The sequence below is a fragment of the Phallusia mammillata genome, chromosome 5 (genome assembly GCF_965637545.1).
Source record: "Phallusia mammillata chromosome 5, kaPhaMamm4.hap1.1, whole genome shotgun sequence".
NCBI classification, from domain to species: domain Eukaryota; kingdom Metazoa; phylum Chordata; class Ascidiacea; order Phlebobranchia; family Ascidiidae; genus Phallusia; species Phallusia mammillata.
The window spans coordinates 15197118-15219535 of NC_137256.1; the positions used below are offsets into that span (position 1 = coordinate 15197118).

At 34.7% G+C, this 22418-nt stretch overlaps 2 protein-coding genes across 9 annotated transcripts in view; one reads left to right on the forward strand and one right to left on the reverse strand.

Annotated features, from left to right (window-relative positions):
* The first annotated feature begins 711 nt into the window (after nucleotides 1–711).
* LOC145227567 (F-box/WD repeat-containing protein 10-like) lies at nucleotides 712–22170 on the forward strand. Of its 4 annotated transcripts, none has more exons than XM_080092425.1 (21): nucleotides 712–829; nucleotides 3516–3670; nucleotides 6157–6348; nucleotides 6415–6508; nucleotides 7434–7636; nucleotides 7702–7829; nucleotides 10564–10654; nucleotides 10712–10790; nucleotides 10854–10948; nucleotides 12761–12872; nucleotides 14393–14514; nucleotides 14581–14735; nucleotides 16123–16265; nucleotides 16322–16480; nucleotides 19726–19857; nucleotides 19919–19997; nucleotides 21075–21165; nucleotides 21470–21536; nucleotides 21686–21790; nucleotides 21854–21927; nucleotides 21981–22170. In XM_080092425.1, exons 1-21 carry the CDS (start codon nucleotides 726–728, stop codon nucleotides 21998–22000), a joined length of 2400 nt encoding a protein of 799 aa, XP_079948551.1. In that variant the 5' UTR covers nucleotides 712–725; the 3' UTR covers nucleotides 22001–22170. The 4 variants fall into 4 exon arrangements, with proteins under 4 accessions (XP_079948551.1, XP_079948552.1, XP_079948554.1 ...); XM_080092426.1 differs by having other exon boundaries at nucleotides 7437–7636; XM_080092427.1 differs by lacking the exon at nucleotides 712–829 and adding an exon at nucleotides 1778–1925.
* The window catches only part of LOC145227568 (uncharacterized), a 39888-nt gene continuing 39553 nt past the window's right edge, over nucleotides 22084–22418 (reverse strand). For all 5 annotated transcript variants that reach the window (XM_080092430.1, XM_080092431.1, XM_080092429.1 and 2 more), the window contains one exon: nucleotides 22084–22148. In XM_080092430.1, coding sequence (XP_079948556.1) covers nucleotides 22131–22148 — 18 coding nt within the window. In that variant the 3' untranslated portion in view covers nucleotides 22084–22130. The remainder of the gene's footprint in view (nucleotides 22149–22418) is intronic.

Here is a 22418-nt window from a genome sequence, read left to right on the forward strand (position 1 = left end):
ATATGATGATTCACATGAGTGTTGAGAGTGGTACTAAATACCGTATGGTGCCGCTGCGGCACTGCCGCATGTTAACACTTGTAAGAAAATTAAGCCCAAAAGGTATCTGAGATTAAACTATATAGTTATTTTTGTTATAAAGTTATAAACCCTCACCCAGACCCTAATAGCCCTAACCGATAACATCTTAGTTAGTTTTTTTTTAGTAAATTGCGTATAGATTGCGTAGATTGCGTATTTTAGAGTAGCCCAATATTAATGTGGGTTTACCAGACGTCGGGAATTTCCCGGACATGTCCTGGATGTTGGCGTAAAACGCAAATGTGGCTTCTTTCGCCGTTGCGATCAAAGATTCCTTAAAGTAATGTACTTTACTTCAGAAATTGTGTAAAAGTTTTCGTTGTCTTCGAAACTGTGCGAAATGGTTTTCAACGCGATCTTTATGTTTCCACGGAAACAAACGACGCTGTGGTTTTTAAGTTACAGACTAGCGACCTTAAGTAACTGTCCAAGTCCTGGTCCAGTTTATGGTTGACTTTTTTCGACCATTAAAAAATAATGTGTTTGAGCTAAGTGGCTATCAATCATGTTAATTTTCTTTTTCTTGTTTGTCATGCATACGGTTGAGTGTTGACTGCTATTGGCATACTGTCGACATTTTATGCCCTTCAAAATATTTTAAATTGTATTTTTTGTTATTTTACAGTTCTTTTTGCTAAAAAAACATGGAAACAAAAGTGTATTATGGCACAAAGATAACTGTTATAAATTGGATGATTCATTCAAGTTATGAACAAAAGAGACTGTTTATACTTGGCCTTATTCGCAGGTATGAAGTTTTAATTTTTTTTATTGTATTTTCTATTAAATGTTAAATGATTTATGATGACAAGATGTTTTCTATGATAAAACTTAAGCTGATATAATAATATTTTAAGAATAAACAAACAGTTTATAACACAATGTCAGTGAAATAATGAATAATTGATTAGGAACTGACAATGTTAAATTGTTAACAAATCCCCATAGGCTCCCCAAATCCCCATTTTGTAATGTTTTGCGTAATGGGTGACCTCCTGGATTTGCATTCTGTAAGCCATTTCCCACTAAACATGTTGACATATGGGGTGTGGGAATACTCCGCCAACTAACAATCCTAATCATAATTCACATATTTATTGACTGAATAGCACAAAAAATGCAAAAACAAAAGTCCATTTTTATTAATGGTTAACCTTAACCTTTATCTGATGCTCCAGTCAAGAGGACAAGCCGATAGGCAATGGAATATAACCACACTTTTCCGCTAGGGAGCAGTAAATATATTTTTGAAATTTTTTCGGAAACCTATTAAATTCTTTTGATTGCGGTCGGTTTTGACGTTATTTATGATTTTAAACCTTCACCTGACCCGAATACCCCTAACCGCCGACATTTCTACAAGTCTGCAAAACAAAAGATAAATGACCAACGGGATTCGAACCCAAAACTTATGCATACGAGGCATTGTTGCCCCCACTACACTACAGCAGCAGTTGAATTTAATGGTTTAAACAGCACCTATCAACTACGCATTTAGTTATACAATAAAGGTACTTACGAAATTTATGTTTTTTTCAATTATTTAAGAATTTACAAGCATTTTCGATGATAAAAAATAGGTTCAGTATCATTTTATTAGTACCTAATACTGACCCGACAAATTACTCAGGATTTAACAAATACCGCCCCAGCGGAAACAAGTGGTTATATTCCACTGCTTATCAATTCGTGTCAAGGGGAGTCTGCAGTCCATCTGTGTCAGTAAAGTGAGTGCGGGTAACCACCTGTGTTAGTAAAGTGGGTGGGGTTTCACAAGAAAAAAAAACTGAAAAAAACACATGCTGGATACTTTCAAGTGCTGTAAAGAAGAGCACACACACCAGGTAATGAAACTCTCTGGTAATAGTTGACTTTAAACTAAACTGCAGTTTTTTTACTGTAACAGAGGTTTAGTGGTGATTAAATCATTTACTGGAAATGAGGATAAACCACTTGAAATTGTAATTATAGCATTATTTATGAATACATGTTGAGAATAAATAAACACAAAAAACAGACAAACAAATAAAAATAAAAACAAAAAAATGCAGAAATGAATACTTTTGAAATGGTTGTCGTCAGCGGAGCTCACTCTTATGCATGGCAAAGAGTGCTTTGATCTTATAATTTCCCAGCAACAATAAAAACCACATACGGCAGCAAATTACCAGTTCCAGGTTGTAGCCTACGCAATATTAATCAGCACACACACAAGACTACTTATTATTAAAGCTTGTGAGATTAAATAAAACGTGAGTGTGGATTGTTGACTTTGGCATGTAGTCAATTTTAGTGCACATGCAAGCATGCATGAAAACAGTGCTAAGTGAGCTGGAGCTAGTAGATGCCAAGCATATTTTTTATTTCTTTAAAAATTTGCAAATTTTTGTTATTTTGTCTGGTTTAATGATTGTTTGTTCAATTTAATCCTCAGTGGATAAGACTGCTAGAAAGCAAAATGCTTAAAACAGTCTGACATCCAGCTGCCTGTTTTATTGCAATTCCGTTTATTAATATTTATTTCATTTTTTTGAAACTTGGGGCGTAGGTGACTTCTATTTAGTTCAACCCTTTAGGTTTCAGTAAGTTTGATGCCCAAAGAAACACATGTTGCCAGGAGAGGATTTAAATGCACATTCTTGTAAACACAAGTAAATTTCACTAACCAGAAGGCCATATTGGGTACTGGAGAGTGGCTTAGAGCAGTGGTCTTTAACCTCTTTTTAAAGCGACCCCAATTTAAAAGAAACTTAAATCAGCATCTACATGCAACTATTCTCATGTAAATTTGCTTGCCGATTTTTCAAGTAGACTTTAAATATTAGCATTCAGCGTGCATTATTACACTCAAATGTTAGAACCCCAAAGTTTTAGTTTATTTGACCAATCTAATTCGCGTTAAAGCTCACCAGTTTGCAGAAATCAATAAATTTATGTATTATATCCTATATTCGCTGTATTTTTTTGGACACAATATGTCATTCATGCTTTATCGCGTAACAATGCATTAGGCAGCTTGTGTTTTATATATATTTGGGTCGCAACTATTCGGTTTAAATTATTCCATAACAATGATTAGATTGTGACACGAGGTAACAAGCTGTACAGCAAAAAAACAAAAAAGAGGAAACGTTGCGAACTAGAACAAAAACATATGATTTTTTTGGTAATAAATGTAAACGCCAGTAAATAGAAATTATAGCGACCCCAGAAAAAGTTTAGGCGACCCCTTTTGGGTTGCGACCCACAGGTTGAAGAACACTGACATAGAGTGGGGTTATCCTATATGGCATGACAAAAAGTCAGATAAAATGTGTAGCATTACATATATAAATATGCATGGTAATACAGTACACCAATACAGGATAAACTACCTTTAACTGATATTACCTTTGAACTGACTAAAATCGAGTTTTTAAGTTTTACTTTTTTAGAATTGAAAGTGAAGTTCTGGTTGAAAAGCTTTACTTCATCCTGTCACCATTTGCCCACAAAGATTTGATGTACTCTCGATCACAATGCTCCACTAACAAAACTGTCAATCAAAAAACCTTTTTAAGTCTGGTGCAGAATAAACGGACATGTGCAGGTATGCAACAGTTGATCTGGAATGCATTTTTGTGGCTGTAAGTGAGGGTCATTGAAATGTTGTTTTAGCTAGAAAAGTCAAAATTTATACATGTTACGTCCAGCCAGCAACCTTTAAATGCTTCAGCTGAGAACTTTTGAGTAACTTGGGTAATTCAGACATGTAAACAATAACACATTAATTATAGGTTCCCTTCCCTGAACAGGGAACATATTGTTTTATCCGTATATTTTCCTTGTTTTGGTTTAACACTGGTTTATTCCATGTGTTTGGTCAAGAAAGAGTGAATTTTTTTCAAATTTGGACAAATGTTAGTTATTAATCCAAATTTGATCCTTCTGAAGTTTGACCCTGAATGACTCGTTGTTACCGCATAAGAGGAATTGTCTCTTGGCAAAAACCATTGTTTTGAAGGCCACTTTACTTTGGTATTAATCTGAAAATTTTTTGTTTTAAAGTACAGGTTGCAAAATTAAAAAAAACAGCATGAAAAGTGGGTAAACAGAGAGTGTTCAATACAGTGTTACTGGAAACAGCTCAAATTCCATTTTAAAATGCACAAAAAATAAATCTAACCTGAATAACTGTCACCCTAACTCAGGGGTGGGCAACCTGCGGTCTTCATTAAAGGTTGTGCGGCCCGCAGAGACGCTTGGATTTCAAATGTACTGGCGAACGAGTCCATCTATTACATATTAATGAGCTGAATAATGCGCCTGATGCTAGTTTTCTGCGATCTGGCAAAATGTGGCGAGAATCAAACACGAATTATACTTGTAGTTGAGCATATTTGGTAAGAAACAAAGCAAAATCACTTTGTGTCATGCACATGTGCGGCCCGCGATCCAATTTTGACATTTATAATTGGCCCTACAATAAGAAAAGTTGCCCACCCCTGCCCTAACTCCTAACAGGTGAAAGTTGTAAAAATCAATCGTATTTTAGGTACCGTATCTACTCGATTGTAAGCCGTGGCTTATTTTGTTTTTTACCTGCCGTTTATGTGGCTTATAATCGGGGCTTATTTATGCTGATAGTATTTCTACATTTAAATTTTTTAATTTATTTGGGGTTTAAAATTTGTATGCATGTTGGGTACAGTAATCAATGTAACTAACAAATATGGGCAAATAGTTATACTAAGTAACAACAAAAAGATACATTATGGAACAATAGTATCTAAAATTCTAGGGTGCGGCTTACATTATTTTCAACATGCGGCTTGCAATGGAGGACAGCTTATAAACGAGGGCAGCTTACAAACAAGTAAATACGGTTTGTAAAATTGGGCCCCTTTTGAGTAAAGTTGCGCTTTTCCACAATTTGACCTGGCAACACTTCACAAAATCTAGGAGTTTCATGTTTTTTTGGTTGATGCAAAGTTGGGTATTCTAAAGAACTTTTTATTGGATTCACTCATTTTTCACCGATTAAACCCTGAAGTAATCGGTTTTAGTTTTAGGCTCAAAATACCGGCCCTAATGTGCTGAAATTTTAAACAATTGTTTGCAGTTGGTTACTTGTTTAGCGTTTAGTTACCTTTACAGGCATAATATGTGTACACTGTCAGTCAGATAGAAGTCCCTAGGGAGTAACTTACTGGTTTACAATTAAGGTGGTTTAATGCAGAGTGGAAGGGCTCAGCTTGACCGCGGATTTATGAGACAGTGGTTTTGGTGATTAGAAATCAGCTGAATTTGCGCAGCAAGGCCATGTCAAGTTATCACACACATTTCACACGTTTTGGCGAAGGTTTTACACTTAAGACATGATTTATACTCGATAAACATGCAAAAACTTGCCTTGGCATGTGCTGTGGGCAATGAACTGACATTAAGAGATACTAGCTGTTATGAGGGTTTAGTTGTGGTTTATTGCCTGATATTGCACCACACAAGGCAGTGAAGAGAATGGTTACATTAATCTTGAACAATATTTAGATAATGTTACTGGGTTATTGTCCATCTGACTTCTGTATGGCTCAATAAAAATATCTTTAGTGTAACTGGGGTGGCTTAGAATTATTCTTCCTCAATCACACTATGTTGTTAACATCCACTGCATCCCAAATATGTCAGACTCACAGTCCTTTGTGTGTAAATAAAATTGATTAATCGTAAAATAATCATTGGTTTTTATCTAGTGCTTTTATGGATAGTAACAAACCAAACTTTACTTCTGTATAATAACTCTTTGATTTATGTTTTTATTAGTCCTCTTTCCTTTTACTACAGATTTGGATAGTTTGATTGAATTACCAAATGTTTTTTTAACTTGTCCTTTGGAACAAAAAATATTCCCATTATATTTTTACTGTCTATTTGCATATACATGCATGTCGCGACCTATTAGTTTTTGCTAGCAAAAACAATCATGTTTGTAGGTCAAATGGTGCCCATAAATTGACAATATGTAGGAAAGGTGATCATTAAAGCTTGGAAGACATATTCTACCGCTAAACTAATGGTTTGATTTTGTCTTTTCAGAATTAAATTTGTACATGTCAGATATTTGGAAATGGTTTTCAAACACAGGTGTCACGTCTCAGACAAGTTTTATGTGTCAAGTTATTGATGCTTTATGTGGATTACCGGTCCTTGTTGAAGCATACAATATGGTTAAAGTCATGTATACACAGCAAAAATTAAAACTAGCAAAGTGCAAGTCACCTGTTCACGGTAGGACAAAATTGGTATGGCATACAAAAACAAGTATTTTTTACTTATTACATAATTGTTATGTAGATTCATGTTGCAGTCTTTCAGATTCAGTTTCTTCATTTAACACTGACCAACATCCAGAATTGTATTTGCTTGCAAATGCAAAAACATCATATGAGTAAGGATTTGCAAAATATTTAACAAAAATGTTGTTTTGCTTTGAAAAAAATCATCTATTTAGCAAATGATTATTCTGCATTCCACAGTTTCATTGATCATTTCTATTTTAAAACAAGTTTTTGACTATGGAAGTAAGAGGTTTTGGATTTTAATTGATGATGCATGAAAATCGTTTGTGAACTAGGAAATATAATTTCTATTGGGATAATTTTTGAGCAGTTTGTAAAATATCATTGCTATCTTAAGTAATTTATCATAGTTTAAAACTTAAAAAATCTTTTCTGCGTTGTTTGGGGATTATAAAAAATGGTCGCTAAAATGCCCGCATGGTTGGTGCAACTGCCTTGGTTTTACAAGGATTTTTGAACTAATTTAAAGTCACTTCTTTAACTTGCATACAGCAAAAATATGCTACAATAGACTTGCAATAAGACAGTTAGTTTGACAGCAGTCTCATTGTGAGCATAACACATTCAGGTGTGGTCTGCCTACCATGGATAAAATGAAACCATCAAACAAATGTATTTCAGAGAATCTGTTAATGTGGAAATCTGCATGGATTTCCACTTCCGTCACACATCAGCATGCAGACCATTTTATGCAGTTGTGCACATGTATATTAAAACAAATGTACTGTGTCCAAGCATGGATTAAAACTCCCCTGGTATTTGGATTTCGAAAGGATTTTAGAAATATCTCATAATATCCCATGCCCATTTTGACATATATTATGAGATGAACGCTATTTCTGTTTCTTACAACGAAAACAGATTTCTTTACAACCAAAAAACATTGAAGCACTGGCGGCGGCTGTGAAATTACCATGTGATTCAGCTATCAACAGCACCAAAGTTCTGCTTATCTGGTCTTATGGTACCTTTAAGCAAGGATACCTAAATTAACATTAACTCCTATTGTTTCAGAAGGCTTGGTAAAACACAATCAAAAAAACACCCTGAAGATCTTGGCACAGTTTCAAGTGAAGAGTCAGTGTCAAGTTTGTCATCAGTAGTATCAGATCCCTGTTGTTCCGTAATAAATACTTCAAGTAAAGCAATAAGTGGTATTGCTTTGTACAAAGACTTTATCACCAGCCTACCAATTCATCTTGCAAAAAAGATTTTGTGTAAGTTTTTTATAGAGTGAAAAACTTGCTAGGTGTTTATTTAATACAAATTTATATGTTTTTAGCTCTGCTAGATGCTAAAACGTTGTCTAAAACAAAATGTGTATCAAAACTCTGGAACAAACTATCAGCACAAGTGAGCACAGAAGAGTTAGTATGCCTGGACATTGCCGATGAATCTATTATGATGCAGGTACTCTGATGTAAAACCCCACTTGTAGAGAATTAATTGAGTGCTTGGTGAATAGTAAAAACTTGCACAGCACTAAAAATAGAACTTGTTTACTGTTGAGCTAAATTGTAGTGAAGTTAAATGATTGTAATCTGTTTCATGTTTGCACAATAAAATGGACATAAAATGTGTGATTGGAATACTGTTGCTTGTGAAAGTCTTGGGGGTTGTTTGTTATAATCCAAAGTCTTATATAATTGACAAGTATTAAAATTTAGGGCAAATATTACAAAATTGAAATATAATTTGGAGCAGGGCCAAAATCTTGGCTTTGATGGTCATATCCCAGAATTTTCATCAACTGCCTCCAGCGTTTATTTATTATAAATTACGTTTTAAATTTTTTTTTATTCCATCTACTGACTGAAAATTAATCTATTGTTTTAAATAATAAACTTTCTAAACAATCTGAACTATTTAATGTTGACGACAGTATCAAACTGTTCTACAGACGAAACTGGTTAACTGGGATTGCAGTTTGCCAGGTATTTTGTCCCTGTTAACTGTTTTTCCTGTACATCCGAATTCTCTATAAAAGGTACAACATGTCAACAAAGTTGCTAATTTGCACTTTTCCAGTCCCAATGAGGTTGTCATGAAGCTGTTTTAAAGCAACAAAGATGTTTCCTCTCTTTGAAAGTTTGGTCAAAAACAGTGCTTTTGAATTTACAAATATATCTGAAGTTGATCCTCCTAAAGTTGCATGGCCCAAAGGTTCCCAAAAAACATCTTTTTTACAGCTATACTTACTAAAGTACATGATACTTTATTGATTGGTACTTTGTAAAGTATTTTAATCTTTTTGTGACTTTTGGTTGGATCCACCCATTTTTCACCACTTTAGCCCCCATTATTCATTTTCAGGTTTACTGTTCATTTACAACTCTAATTATGGAAATAGGTTTCCAAAGAAACAGAATCAGTCGGTAAACGTTTAAGAATATATATTTTGCCTATTGGCATCGTCAGTTCTTATTCAATAGATTCTATTTGTGAAATATATATTCTTAAACGTTTACCGACTGATTCTGTTTCTTTGGAAACCTGTTTCCATAATTAGAGTTGTACTTGAACAAAAACAGTGATCGTCGTTAAGTATGTTGCCTGTCAGAGGGTCAGATACTGCTCAATCAATTGATTCTAAGTGTACTGTTCATTTAGGTTTACTATCAGAATTACAACCCTTCGTGTGCTGATAATGTATGTAGGGTGTTGTGTGTGGTCAACCTACAAAAAGTATGTGTAAAATGCCATTTTGTCACTCAATTTCAATGGAAGTGATGGTAGTAATTGTATGGTGTAGGAATGGTTGCTGCTTCATGCATGGCCACATGTGCCATGAAGCAAAGTTAGTTGTATCACACTGTGAAGGGTGTTATATGTTACATATATTGTTGGTCTTGCTACTCCACCATTATTAAGTAGTTAAAGAGGATGTGTGTTTTCAAAAGTAAGCCTGCATTTTTCAATTTCCATACAAGGTTGTATTCACTACCATTTATGTCTTAATTACTTGGTCTTTGCTATGTAGCAGCAGTTATTAAACTGGGGTCCGCATGGCTATTTCTCAGGACTGCAAGAAGCCTAAAATCTTGTGAAGGTCAGATTGTGCAACGATGATGAAAAAATAGTCCATTTTTCTATTACACAATAAACAAAATGGTGATTGTTTGCACACATCATTATATGTGATGTAATAATCTGAATCATTGCAAAACGAAGTAATCCTATAAAACTAAATAAAATTTATTCTGTATGTCGTTCTGCCAATATACTTACACAAGGAGTAAATCAATGTTTTTTGCCAAATTTAAAGATTTAATTTTGGCTCGAAGAAACATGTTCGAAACATTGCACTGCAATTTACCCCATTAGCTATCACCAAAATTGGCTAGGACATGTTGCATTTGTATTACTGACAGAAGTGTCTGAATCCTAATTAATTTTTGGCTTTTATATCTTGACCTTTGACAAAACTATTTGAGTAGCCTGGCCGAGACCAAACTTTATGATTGAATAGAACAAAAAAATGTCATCATAACCAAGGTGAAAGATCATTTATAGATTGTTTCCGCATAGTGTAAATTTATGGCACGTCACCATAAACATATTGGATTTGCAATAAACGCATTCAAAAAATAATTAAGATTAAGACATAAAATAAAAATTACAATATAATATATACTTGGGTTTTATCATTTAAGCAAAATGTTAAACATTGAGATTAACTGTGTGCTAACAAGAACCCTTACCTCTTGCTGTATGAGACATAAATTTGTATTTTGTGGTAAATCTTCAAGTAAAACTGTTTTCAAATTTGATTTTAATCGCCTTTTGGCCAATATGTAACCTAAAATAAGAAATTTACAGTGCACAACTTTAAATAGCTATTTACAATATGTGTACATTTGAACAAAATTTTCACATGGCCAAGTGCTAATCACACGTTCATTTAAACCCACACTGCAGAGTGCTGGCAATGTTTTTAGTGCAAAGTTGCATTTTATGTTCAATGCACTAAAACATTTGTGTTACCTTTGCATGCTGTTTTTAAGCTTTCACTAACAAGTTTTTTTTTAAATGTGAATTGACATCGTAACTAAATCAACATGTTTTATGCTTGTGTTTGGTACAAATTGTTTTCATAGGATTTAGTTATAATGCTTTGTAATGCAACCTGGTGTTGTTCATACAGGATATTTCTGCGAAAACAAATGCAAACGAAGTATATTACATCAACGAACTTAACATTGCTGTTCCTCATTGTACAACTAAATTTGAAAAAGGTAATGCGAAAAATAATATTTAAAATTGTTGAAGTAGCTGGTCCGAATTTGTTGCAGAAAGAATGGTGACTTACCACACGGTCGAAGAAAGAAATATTTTCTGCAGTCCCTACAATGTTCTCGTGCTCAACAATGAGTAGGATTACTAATGAATAGTTGCCGATATTTTTTTTTAAAAAAGGAATAACTTTGTTTAAAGGTATGATTTAAAAAGAGTCGTTCATTTTTGTAAAGGAAGTGTGGTTGCAACTGGGTCAGAAAACGGAACGATTCAAGTTCTTGATATTACTACAGGTAATAATGTATTTTTCATAAATCCTAAATTTTCAAAATCTTCAGTTTTGTCAAATTTCTGAAGTTAAGTCGGAGTACAATCCTATTACATTTTGAATTCTTTTGTAAAGTTTATTTTTTCCAAACCATTATTTATAGGAATGTAGGACTAATTTACAGAAACATTAGAAAAGGGGTTTCCTTATAATAAAACCTCATCAGTTGTTTTTGGAAAAATACAAAATTTGTCCATATTGCACTGATTTTTCTACTGAATGTGATAGCAGTTTTTATAGCTGTGTTTATTGAAACATTGCTTGGGTCTGTATAATTGGCAACCCAGTAATTATGGGTCCCCTTCCCTGAAGGGACACATATTGATTTTACTCAAATTGTTTGTTGTCTTTTCTTTTTTTTTCTTTCTTTTTTTATCTTCCCAAAGTTTGTCCGACTCGTTTTTCCATCAAATGTTTGATGGGTTTGGCTGAAATTTACACCGATGGTAGATATAGTTATGTAGATGTGTATCCCAGTTTGTTTTTGTTGATAACCCCAGTATTTACCTCGCTAGCCCCCTAAAATGGGTATGTTTCCCCTGAAGTTTGTCTGACATGTTTGGCCATCAAATGTTTGATGGATTTGGCTGAAATTTATACAGATGGTAGATATAGTTATGTAGATTTGCATCCCACTTTGTTTTTGTTGATAACCCCAGTATTTACCCTGCTAGCCCCCTAAAATGGGTGTTTTTTACCCAAAGTTTGTCTGACTCGTTTTTTTATCAAATGTTTGATGGATTTAGGTGAAATTTACACAGATAGTAGATATATTTATGTAGATGTGCATACCACTTTGTTTTTGTTGATAACCCCAGCATTACCCCGCTAGCCCCCTAAAATGGGTGAGTTTTTAAACAGTGTCAGAATTGGCTGAAATTTGGATAGCTTGTATAGTATGCCATTTATAGGTGTCGATTGTTGTGTTCAACCCTGTAGTCCTAACATTTACCCCACAAGCCCCCAAAGTGTAAATAGTATTTGTATGTTACTGGGCACCACAAATGAAAGATTTCTGTGGCGTAATAGTGTTACAAGGGCAAACAGTTATATATTACTCGTTGGTGGGTTGCTTGGTGGACATTTTTTAGTTAGGGGCTTGTTAACAGCCCTATGACGTCAGAAACATTAACGGTTGTTCCTCAAAACACCTCTAGTGGTCAAAATTTTAAACATTGACGGATTGGGCTAAAATTTTGCAGTACCATTGATTAAGTCATTTTGGTTTCATATATATTTGTTAGTTTGTGTCGAACCCAATTAGTTACCCTACTAGCCCCCTAAAATGGGTCAGTTTTTTAAAACGTTAAATAGGACATACTTTAAACCACTGGTTCTCAAAGTATGGGCTGCGACCCAAATATGGGTTGCGCAGAGATCAAAAATGGGTCGTGCTACGGTAATTCAATTTTAAGCCCAGTGCCGATCACTGTGTTTTACCTTACAACATCCGACTTTCTTGTGGTTATTTCTTGAATTGCATTGTTTTCAACTTTGTATGTGTGGGGACCCATGAGTTTCTGCCTGCAGAAACGACTAAGGTTATAAAAGACAATGGCTAATATGGGACCCAATACAAAATAAGCATAGGAAATATATTAATGTTTTAAAATAGGTTATAGTGTAAATGCAACAACAAAATGTGCTAAGCCACCCTTCTAGTTTGAAAATGAGATAAACTTTGAATTCAATATTGTCTTACCTATTCTATGCAGACTATACCATAACTGGGGAAATGAAAAATGACATATTTATTGCTAAACTATGTTTGTATTAGGTCAACAACTTTTTTCTCCCCAACGGTGCCATCCTGGACCTTTAACTGCTATACACATTTCACATCAAGATCATATTGTTGTTTACAGTGGAAGCTATGATACAACAATCAGGTTTAAAAATAATTGTAAACAACAAAACCTAAATCTTGATTTTACTCATTTTTTTCTTTTTTCTGCCAATGTTTGTCCCTGCACTTGAATCTGTGATGAATTTCGATGAAACTTTCTCGGATGGTAGATATATGACTTGATAACCCCAGTATTTACCCCGCTATCCTCCAAAGTGTAAAACGCTTTGTACGTTGCTGCACACCACAAACAAAAGATGTCTGTGGTGAAGTACTGTAATAAAGGCAATCAAACACATGTTACTTATGTTCGTTATCTTACCTTGCTTGTTGGTGCACATGGCTGAAGGAGTTTTTAGAGCATTATGGCGTCGGAAGAATTAGCTGTTGCTATTCAAGCACCTTAAGATGTCAAAATTTTAAACATTGTCCAATTGGGCTGAAATTTGTTTAGGACTGAAGTTTTTTTGCCAGTTTGGGTGTTAAACCCCATTACACTAACCACCTAAAATGGGTTAAACTTTTTTGCAATGTCAGTATTGCATGGAATTTAGACAGTTCAGAAAAAAGATCATTTTGAGGTGTCCATTGTTTTGTTTAGCCCTGTGAGCCCCACTTTTACCCCATTAACCCCTAAAATGAGTAATTTGTAAACATTGACTGAATTGGATAAAATTTTGACAGTTGATGTAATATGTCATTTTTAGGTGTCACTCATTAAGTTTTGCCCCATAGCCAGATTAGTTACCCCATTAACCCCTTATTTAAGTGAATGTTTATACATGTCCGAATTTGGATGAAATTTGATCAGTTTGCAGCATATGCCATTTTAGTTGTTGATAGTTAAATTTTACTATATAACCCCACCAAGCCCTAAAATGGGTAAATTTTACAAATAAGGGTCAAATCGAATGCAATTTGAATAATTTGTAGCTGAAATAGCATCGGAATTTCCCCAGAGTTTTTAATCGCTGTGAATAAACTCATAGCACCAAAACTTATCACGGGTATCTCATAAAATGCAATATTAGGGACCCATGAGTTTCGGTTTGCAGAAACAAAAAAGATGATAAAAACGTTGACTGCTATGGGACCCATAATAAAATAACTATACAAAAAATACATATGTTGTTAAAGAGAGCATTGTGTATGTTCAATGGCAATATGTGCTGCGTCACCCTTCTAGTCAAAATGTGACAGGCAATGTTTCATTGCCTAATTGGTTTTCTGGTTCGAAATGACATGTCAAGCAGCAAGGCACTTTGTCCAATATTGTATGCAGGCCCAAATCCGAAAGTACAAGACCGAACCCAGTTCAACTAAACTTTAGCACTCTCTCCGGTTCGATGCCACTATGGCGAACGGCATTGGCTTCTATCAATACCCATTATCCATTGACAGAAAGAAAAATTGTTTTTAGCCATAGCTTTGTATTTTCCTGATTTCGCCGCTGCCATCTTGGTTATCTAGATTCAATGTGTGATACTGTACCTTCAATGTGTGATAAATATTTGCATGGTTAGTATTTGAAAGTTGAAACGTTTTAACTCCCAATTTTTACAGACGATGGCATTTGGGCTCCTCAGGTTGCAAACAAATTATGTATGGACACCAAGACTCAATAACTTGTCTGGATTTTAGTGGTACATTGTTGGTGTCAGGTTCAAAAGATGGACTTGTTAAATGTTGGTGACATCCCTGTCTTTGGGTTATTGGTGTAGATCGGTTTGTTAAAACGGTTTATTTTTCAGTATGGAACACTTGCACTGGAAAGTGTGTTTGCACATTTAGACATGCAAAACATATTGGAGTTAACTGTGTTAAATTGAGCAACAGTGTGGCTGTGTCATCTTGTGATAAAGGAGTGATTAAAGTTTGGTGCTGTAAAGCAAGAAAACTAAAAAAGGTATATTAGCTTTTGCTGCCAGGCATAATATCAAGTTTATAGAGCTCTTCCGGCAATTGTATTAAAGCATCAGATGTTTCAGCGTAATACAGGCACCTGCTCAAAGATTATAGGCCCAATCATTTGGTATGGTAAGGCCCAAATCACTTGCAGTGTTTTTGTTGCATTGTGACATGCTTGCGTTTAATTCTTTTTTTGTTCATCCTGCACTGCATTCAGTGTTATTTACCCTGAAGAAGGCAACTTCAGAATAAAAACACAATTGTCAGAAGAGTTCTATAAACTAAAAAAGGTATATAGGTGTATTTATTTTGTCAGTTTGTGAGTAAGCTGCAAAATATAATTGTGATGCAACAACTAATTCCAATCAGCAATAGCCACCAGGAATGTGCCGATAGATCTGTTTTATCATTGTGCCCAAACTTTTGGTTTCAATTAATGGAATAATTTGTTTTCTTCTCAATTTCTATGAATCATAAAACAGTGTTTTGAAATGCAAACATTTTTATGGTTTTACTCGATTTCTTTTTTTTCTTACCAAAATTTGTCTGACCTTTTGCCTTGAAATGTTTTATGGATTTGGATAAAACTTACATAAATGGTAGATATAGTTATGTAGATGTGCACTCTACTTCATTAGTCTTAATAACCGTAGATTTTACCATGCTAACCCCCTAAAAAGGGTTATTTTTTAAACAGGTACAGAGTTTACTGAAATTTGAATAGCTTGTAGAATATGCCATATATATAGGTGTCGTTTGTTGTGTTCAACCCCGTAGCCCCAACATTTATGTGTTGTAATAGTGTTTTAAGGGCAACCAGCTGTATGTTATTTGTGTTTGTGGATTGCTTGGCGGGTGTTTTTGCACCATGGAAGTTAGGGGTTGTTAACAGCCTTATGACGTCAGAATCATCAACCTGTGTTGCTCAGAACGCCTCCAGTGGTCAAAAATGTTAATATTGGTTGATTGCAACAAAATTTTACAATGCTGTTAATCAGGTCATTGTGTTTCATACTATATTAGTTTGGGTGTAGAACCCATTAACCTTTTTAAATGTGTGAGTTTTTTAAACAATGTCAGACACTCTATGGCATTATTAATATGGGACCTATTATAAACTAAATGTAGGGATTGATTTATTGTTTCAAAATAGGGTATAATGTATGAGTAATGGCAAAATGTGCAGTTATAACATAGTAAAATGTGAAGCTATAATTTTTTATCAGTTTTTAACTGGATTAACTTTCAGATAAGATTTAGGGTTTAAATGTTTTCTAAATTACAAGGTTTAAATGTATGTTTCTAAATTACCGTTTTGAAGTTGGGCTGTTAAGAAAAGTTAGTCATAGTTTGTCTTGTACATGTTAAAAATGTTGTTTATTTAGGTGCTTTTAGGGCACCATGGATCAGTCAATGACTTGTGTATGGATGATTTTTTTATCATTAGTGGGTCAAATGATGGCTTTGTGATGTCATGGACAAAAGAAACAGACTACAAAAACCATGTCAAAAGTTTCCGACACCCCAAGTAATGTTTTATAAAGAAAAAATATTAAGCAGCTTTCACTATCCTTTGTGCTCCAGGGGTGTATTTTGTGTCCAACTTTTGTATCTGCGGGTTGTCAGTGGTTGTATGGATGGAAAAGTTCGGGTTTTTAATTTAATATCCGGAGAGTGTCTTCGAGTAATCCGAGGAAATAGTAATTGTGATCCAATATTGTCACTGAAAGCTTCAACCCACAGGTATGGCTGTTAATATTATTCATAAATATGTGAAAACTTTTTACATTGTTTATCATACCTCTAGTGTATGGTTTTCCAGAAATTAAGTAAAATCTATCTAAGGGGGTTTTAAGTTTGATTCTCGATTCACCCCACTCCATGCATTTAGGCCAAACAATGTGTCTTGAAAGCTAACAATACTGTTAAAAGGACTGGATCTTTCAAAACTTTGTTAAGTAACTTATTTACCAAAAAATGCGCTTTTATCTCTGTTATAGTAATGAAATTTTATTAAAAATGACACTGTTTTGGTTGATAACATGCAACAACACGCCATATGGCGCATTGTTGTGTATAGTAAATTGGTAAATGTCATATAGAATATATAAAATGGAAGTATATCAGAAAGCCACTCTTCTAGTTCCGAATTTGATCCTCCTGAAGTTTGACCCCAAACAGCCCAGCGGTTCACCCACAGGCCCAAAACGAAAAAAAATTAAAATGGCTGCACTGACTAAAGTACATAATATTTGCTTTTAAAAAATTTTTTGCTTTAATCGGCCAAATACAGACGAATCCGGTTAATCGCATACACCGGATATTCGCATCGATTTTCCACGAAATATGCGATTAACCGGATTGATGATCTCTATGTGAAAGTCGAACAGCCCGAGTATTTGGAATAAAAAACGACGATTTGATAGTAAAATCCCTCGGAGGTAATGTACGCGAAAAAGACGTATATGCATTTTTGCATTCCACACCAAATAACGCGTCTAACGTTGAAAATGACACGTCTCGACCATAAAATATTTTGGAAAAGTTATTAGGAGATTAAATCGGCGTTCAGTGTACCGCTGTGCGATAACAAGGAGTCGTTATCTCACAGCCGTGCACATTGATCCTTTTTTATTGGCTTATCTAATCGCCAATAGTTTAAATCAAGCGTTTAAATAAAGAGTTCAACGTGTTAAAATTACGAAACTGGTGTTCCGGCAAAGACGCTGATTGTAATTTCTTACTAAGTGCGAACTGGACCAAATTCGAAGTGTTAAACTGTATTGAAATTTAAACAATGTTAAATGTAAAACAAATGTTTAAAAATGTTTTCTGTTATATTGTTCATGACCCGCCAAACACGTAATGGTTGTAAAAAATGTTAGATCGCAAGTAATCACACCATGTTGTTTAGATTCACGTAATTGGTAACGTGCCTATGATTGCCATATTTTGTCTTCTGTTCGTGACCTTGCGCAACTTATCAGGTAAAACACCGATTAAGAAAGGCATTTATTCCTGTAGTATTTGTTGCTGCTTTAAATTTTTGAAGCAACGATCACACGTTGATCACGTGACAGTCACGCTAATCTTGCAGCTGCAGTTTTGCTGAGTAAGCTAGAAAGTAGCGCCACAATCTCAGTCGTTAAAGTTTTGCTAAAATCAAATATTCTTTTTGTCAATTGGATAACGGGTTGTAATAGAAACTGATGCAGCTCGCCTTAGTGCCCTTGCGCTGTAGAATGTGCCAAAGTTGTAAGTTTGACTAGGTTTCGGTCGTGTACTTTCGGGTTTGGGCTTGCTCACAAATATGCACCTAGCACTTTGCCGCTTAACGCGTTGGTTTGAACTAGAAAACGAAATAGGTTAGAAACAACAGGCCATTTTACATGTATATTAGGCGAGAGGCCTGGCACATTTATAAGGGAAACTACCCAAAACAAGACCATAACGTCATAAACCGTCTTCATAGGGAAGTTCCCAAATTTAAATGTTGGGCCGTTTACCTATGATGCGATGTAACATATCTTTTTAAAAAAACCTGACTGCAAGAGAAAGCACAAATCAAGCGAACTGTGGCGTGTGCGCCAATTAAGAGTGTGTGTGTGCGTTTCTACTGTTTCTTTAACACACTTAGGCGATTGCACCATAGCCACGACAGTTAGGAAGCATGACGTCATGTATTGCGCTGAGAGCAGCAATTTTTTCAATTCTCGGCAACAAAAGAGAGAAAATACTGCTCCGGTGCCATAGTTGAGCGTCACTGCAACTTTGTTTCAGCTGGGGAAGTGAAAATGAGCACTTTTGTAAACGGAGTGTACTGTTTACTTAGCAACCGGATTATCACATAATCCGGTTAATCGCATCAAATACCCTTGGCAAATCGATGATGCGATTAACCGGATTCGTCTGTAGTTACTTTTACAGCCCATAATCTGTGTACACTGTCAGTCAGATAGAAGTCTCAACTCTCAAGGGAGTAATTCACTTGTGTACGATTAAGGCGGGTGAATGGAGCGGGTGTGCTCAGCTTGACGTCTAGGACGGACGTTTTACGAGACAGTCATGTTGGTGATTAGAAATCAGCTGTTTTTGTGCAGCTATGCTATGTCATTTTATTAAGTTATCAAGCACATTTTCAGTTGTAAAAATTGTGTTAAAAACTGACCTTGAATGACAATATCAAGGTTAAAGCATGAGATTAAATTAAAAGTATTTTTCCCGTTCTTATTTACTGTTTTTTGTAATTATATGACAATAATGATGCAAAAAGAATGTAGACAAAACTTCTAAAGTTGGGTTATTGCTAAAGTTGGTTAAGTTTTTTCTTAAGAATTTAAAAATAACCAGGACGTTAAGTCTGCACAAATGCGCGCGTGGGGACCCATTCATTTTGCTTGCAAAAACAATCATATGTGTGGATCAAATGATGTGTATAGTAAATTGGTAAATATCGTATAGAATATATAAAATGAAAGTATATCAGAAAGCCACCTTTCTAGTTTTTGTTTTAAAATACTGATGTAAAGAAATTGGTTTATATCATATATATGCCATCTAATAGTGCCCGAAAAGCCCAGATTAATTTCGAGCTTGGTGCACAGATTGAGCTGCACAGTATAAGATCAGTCAAGTGTTTATGATGTCATAATCAATACTGTGATGCTTGTGGTACCTGTTTTGTTCAAATTGTTTACACACAATAGGCGTACAAAAAGTGTGACGCGTATGGTTATTAGGCTGGTAATACTCTTTTTAGTTCCACAAAAACTGTTCAGAGCAGTTAAAAAATCAAAATATTTAGCAAAAGAGTTTTATTTATGTCACAGCTGCAAGTTTTGCACCCCTGGTGTAGATCAAATGGAGTGTATAGTTAGTAAATCAGCAAATACGTTGTACAATTATATAAAATGCAAATATATATAGGAAAGCCACCTTTCTGGTTATATTGTGGTATATCACGCCATTTAACAGATATTGATTTTTAGATTGATTGTGAACACTGCTAGTAGTCTGCTACTTATGCAATTTGAAGAAATGAAAGACAGTTCATCATTTCCACAACACTGTCCGAATAGTATTTGTAATGTGCTAAACTCTCCCTCAAGACAAAATTTAAGGTTTATACACTGACTTTTGTTTTTGGTTTAATGTCAATTTCATGCATTCAGCTTATTTTAGATCACAGTCAGCACCATTACAAAGAACTGTCAATCAAGGTTTTACACAAACTGGGTTTCGCAGCACTATGTCAGCAATGGTATGTTTATTAATTTTGATTGTTTTCAGTTAATCCCCTTGTAATTAAAACTGTTTTGACAAAGGCAACTAACAAACATATGATGCTGCTGTGGGTTTAAAAGGCCATGTTTCCTTCAGTTTAATCACATGTTTCCAAGCAGGGTTAAATTTAGGAGACCATAGTTTTGAACAGATAAAAAATGTATAAGTTGGTCTATACCAGGGGCGGGCAACATACAACAGGAATTTGAGCGGCCCACAGACAGTTTCTGGTGTTACATGATAATGTGGCCCGCGGCCACAGTCTGCCGCAATCCCCCACTACTTGCCTACTACATCAAATTATAGTTGTAACGGACAGTAATGCTCCCCAATAGCAAAAAACTTTCCCGCCATTGTTACCATTGCACCATATGTCCATTGTTGCGACATAACTGCCAACCTTGTGTGTGGCCTGCTTTCATGGTTTCCTTTGTTTCCACATGTGAAGCCTAGTTAGTGTTTCAGCAGTATCTAAGTCTGTGGTGTATGCATTAAATTTGCTGTGGTGAATAATTTTATGTTATATCAGTTAGATTGTTTGGACTGTATTGTAATTGTGACGTTCTTGATTGTTTTTGGTTTAGGTGGTCAAAAATCCATTTTAAATCACTGGATAAATACGTGATTAATGTATCGATTCAGGAATCCGGTCCGCCAAGTACTTCATTTTCCCATATCAGGCCCCCCGACTGGAGAAGTTGCCCGCCCCTGTTCTATACTGTTTTTATAACAGCATGCATGCGTTCTGGCAACATACTGTCAACAAGCTCACTAGACCATATACAGTACCAGTTTTGTTCTGTTTGAATGTTGTGAAAACAGTAGGACCTTATTTTCAAGTGACAAATATAACAAAATAGTTTAGACCTTTTAAACCAGTTGATAGATATTCTATGTAACGTTTTGTGCCACAAAGCAGAGGTACAGCAAAATGAAAACGCAAATCAACAAACATTATCTAAAGTAATACATAAAGGTTTGTGCATGTGTGTGGAAAAAAAATCAAAAAACTTGCTTGTTACTTGTAAGTTTAACTGTACAATTTTTCATTCAGCCAAAAAAAGAGTTCGAAACATTGTCTCGCAACAGAAGCTGGATTAATTATCCATCATACTTTGTGTCAATCTTTTCAATGATTACAACGGGTAAAATTAGTTTGGTGCAAAAAATTGCACCTAAAATAATTTTGTGCCTTTTTTGTGCATATTTAAAGGAATCAAAACTTTTGTTTATAGAATCAATTTACTTTGCATCAAAATACAGTGTTAGATTGGAGCAATCTTCAGCTTCGCAAATTTTACATGTTTAGGACACACTTAACATCGATAAAAGCAGTTTATTATTTAGTACAAATAACACTAGCACATAGTAACATAGTTTCCTTTGCAGCTGAATGGTTTTAGTTAAAATGTAAAAAACTACCATTATACAATAATTCCCAACTTTTAGGGTATGAAAAAAATGTGGAAAAGGATCAATGTATCAAAGGAAGTTCCCAACAAACCTTTGAAAAGAGGTACATGAAAATAACAATCACCCAAAAAACTGTTCAACAACAAAACAAGTCCTGTAAATTTATTTTTAATTAATAAAATTATTTTTCAAACATCGTGTTAATGGAATTGATTAGTATCTGTCTAGGTGTTTAATATTAATTGTACATAGATTAAAGGATGGAACATTTTTACGAATAAGTAATCTTCAACGTAGTAATGGAAATTCTACTGAAGACATTTGCACACTGATTAATGCTGCACCAACAGATACAAGGTGATTTTATGCCAAAATGCTACCTTTTGTTTTTTAAGTGTAACTTATTTTACAATTCAATAGGGAACTTTTGCAACGAACTTTATGCCAGAATACATCACAAATGGAATCATGGATATCATCACTTCAACCCTCTGGTAACTGAGTGCAAGGGTATACTTCATCAGAATAACTGCATTTTCGATTTCAGATATTTCACAGTCATATTGAGCAAATGTCTTCACTTCCAAAGGGACCAACAGTTTATAAGTTTTTCCCAGAGGCCCAAAGAATTTCATCAAGGCCAAAATATTGTAAATTTTCAACTGACTTTTTAATTGTGAATTGTGATGTTATAACCCTAATTTTCTTTTCTTACCTAAAATAAAACAAAAACTTTACGCTCTGCATTTGTTGAATTATAAGTAGGGCGATTATTTTTTGACCTAAAAAACGAAAAACTGTGACCTACAAATTGAAAATTTTAACTTTAAAAAACCTTCTTTTGACAAAATTTTGACCTATGAAGAATTCAAGTACAGTAGTTAAATTATGCATTCTTGTTCAAAAAGTTAAAATATGGCTGTAGAAGACTAATCTAACTATAGTGAAAGAAATCTAAACACAGACCTAGCCTATTCTGAAAAGG

Bases quoted from the DNA above. Each gene is read 5' to 3' on its own strand.
- LOC145227567 (XM_080092425.1), top strand. From the start codon at position 726: ATGGAAACAAAAGTGTATTATGGCACAAAGATAACTGTTATAAATTGG. The intron at 14,515-14,580 runs GTTGGTGACATC...TTTATTTTTCAG, and splicing joins AAAAGATGGACTTGTTAAAT to TATGGAACACTTGCACTGGA. The intron at 21,537-21,685 runs GTACATGAAAAT...AATTGTACATAG, and splicing joins CAACAAACCTTTGAAAAGAG to ATTAAAGGATGGAACATTTT.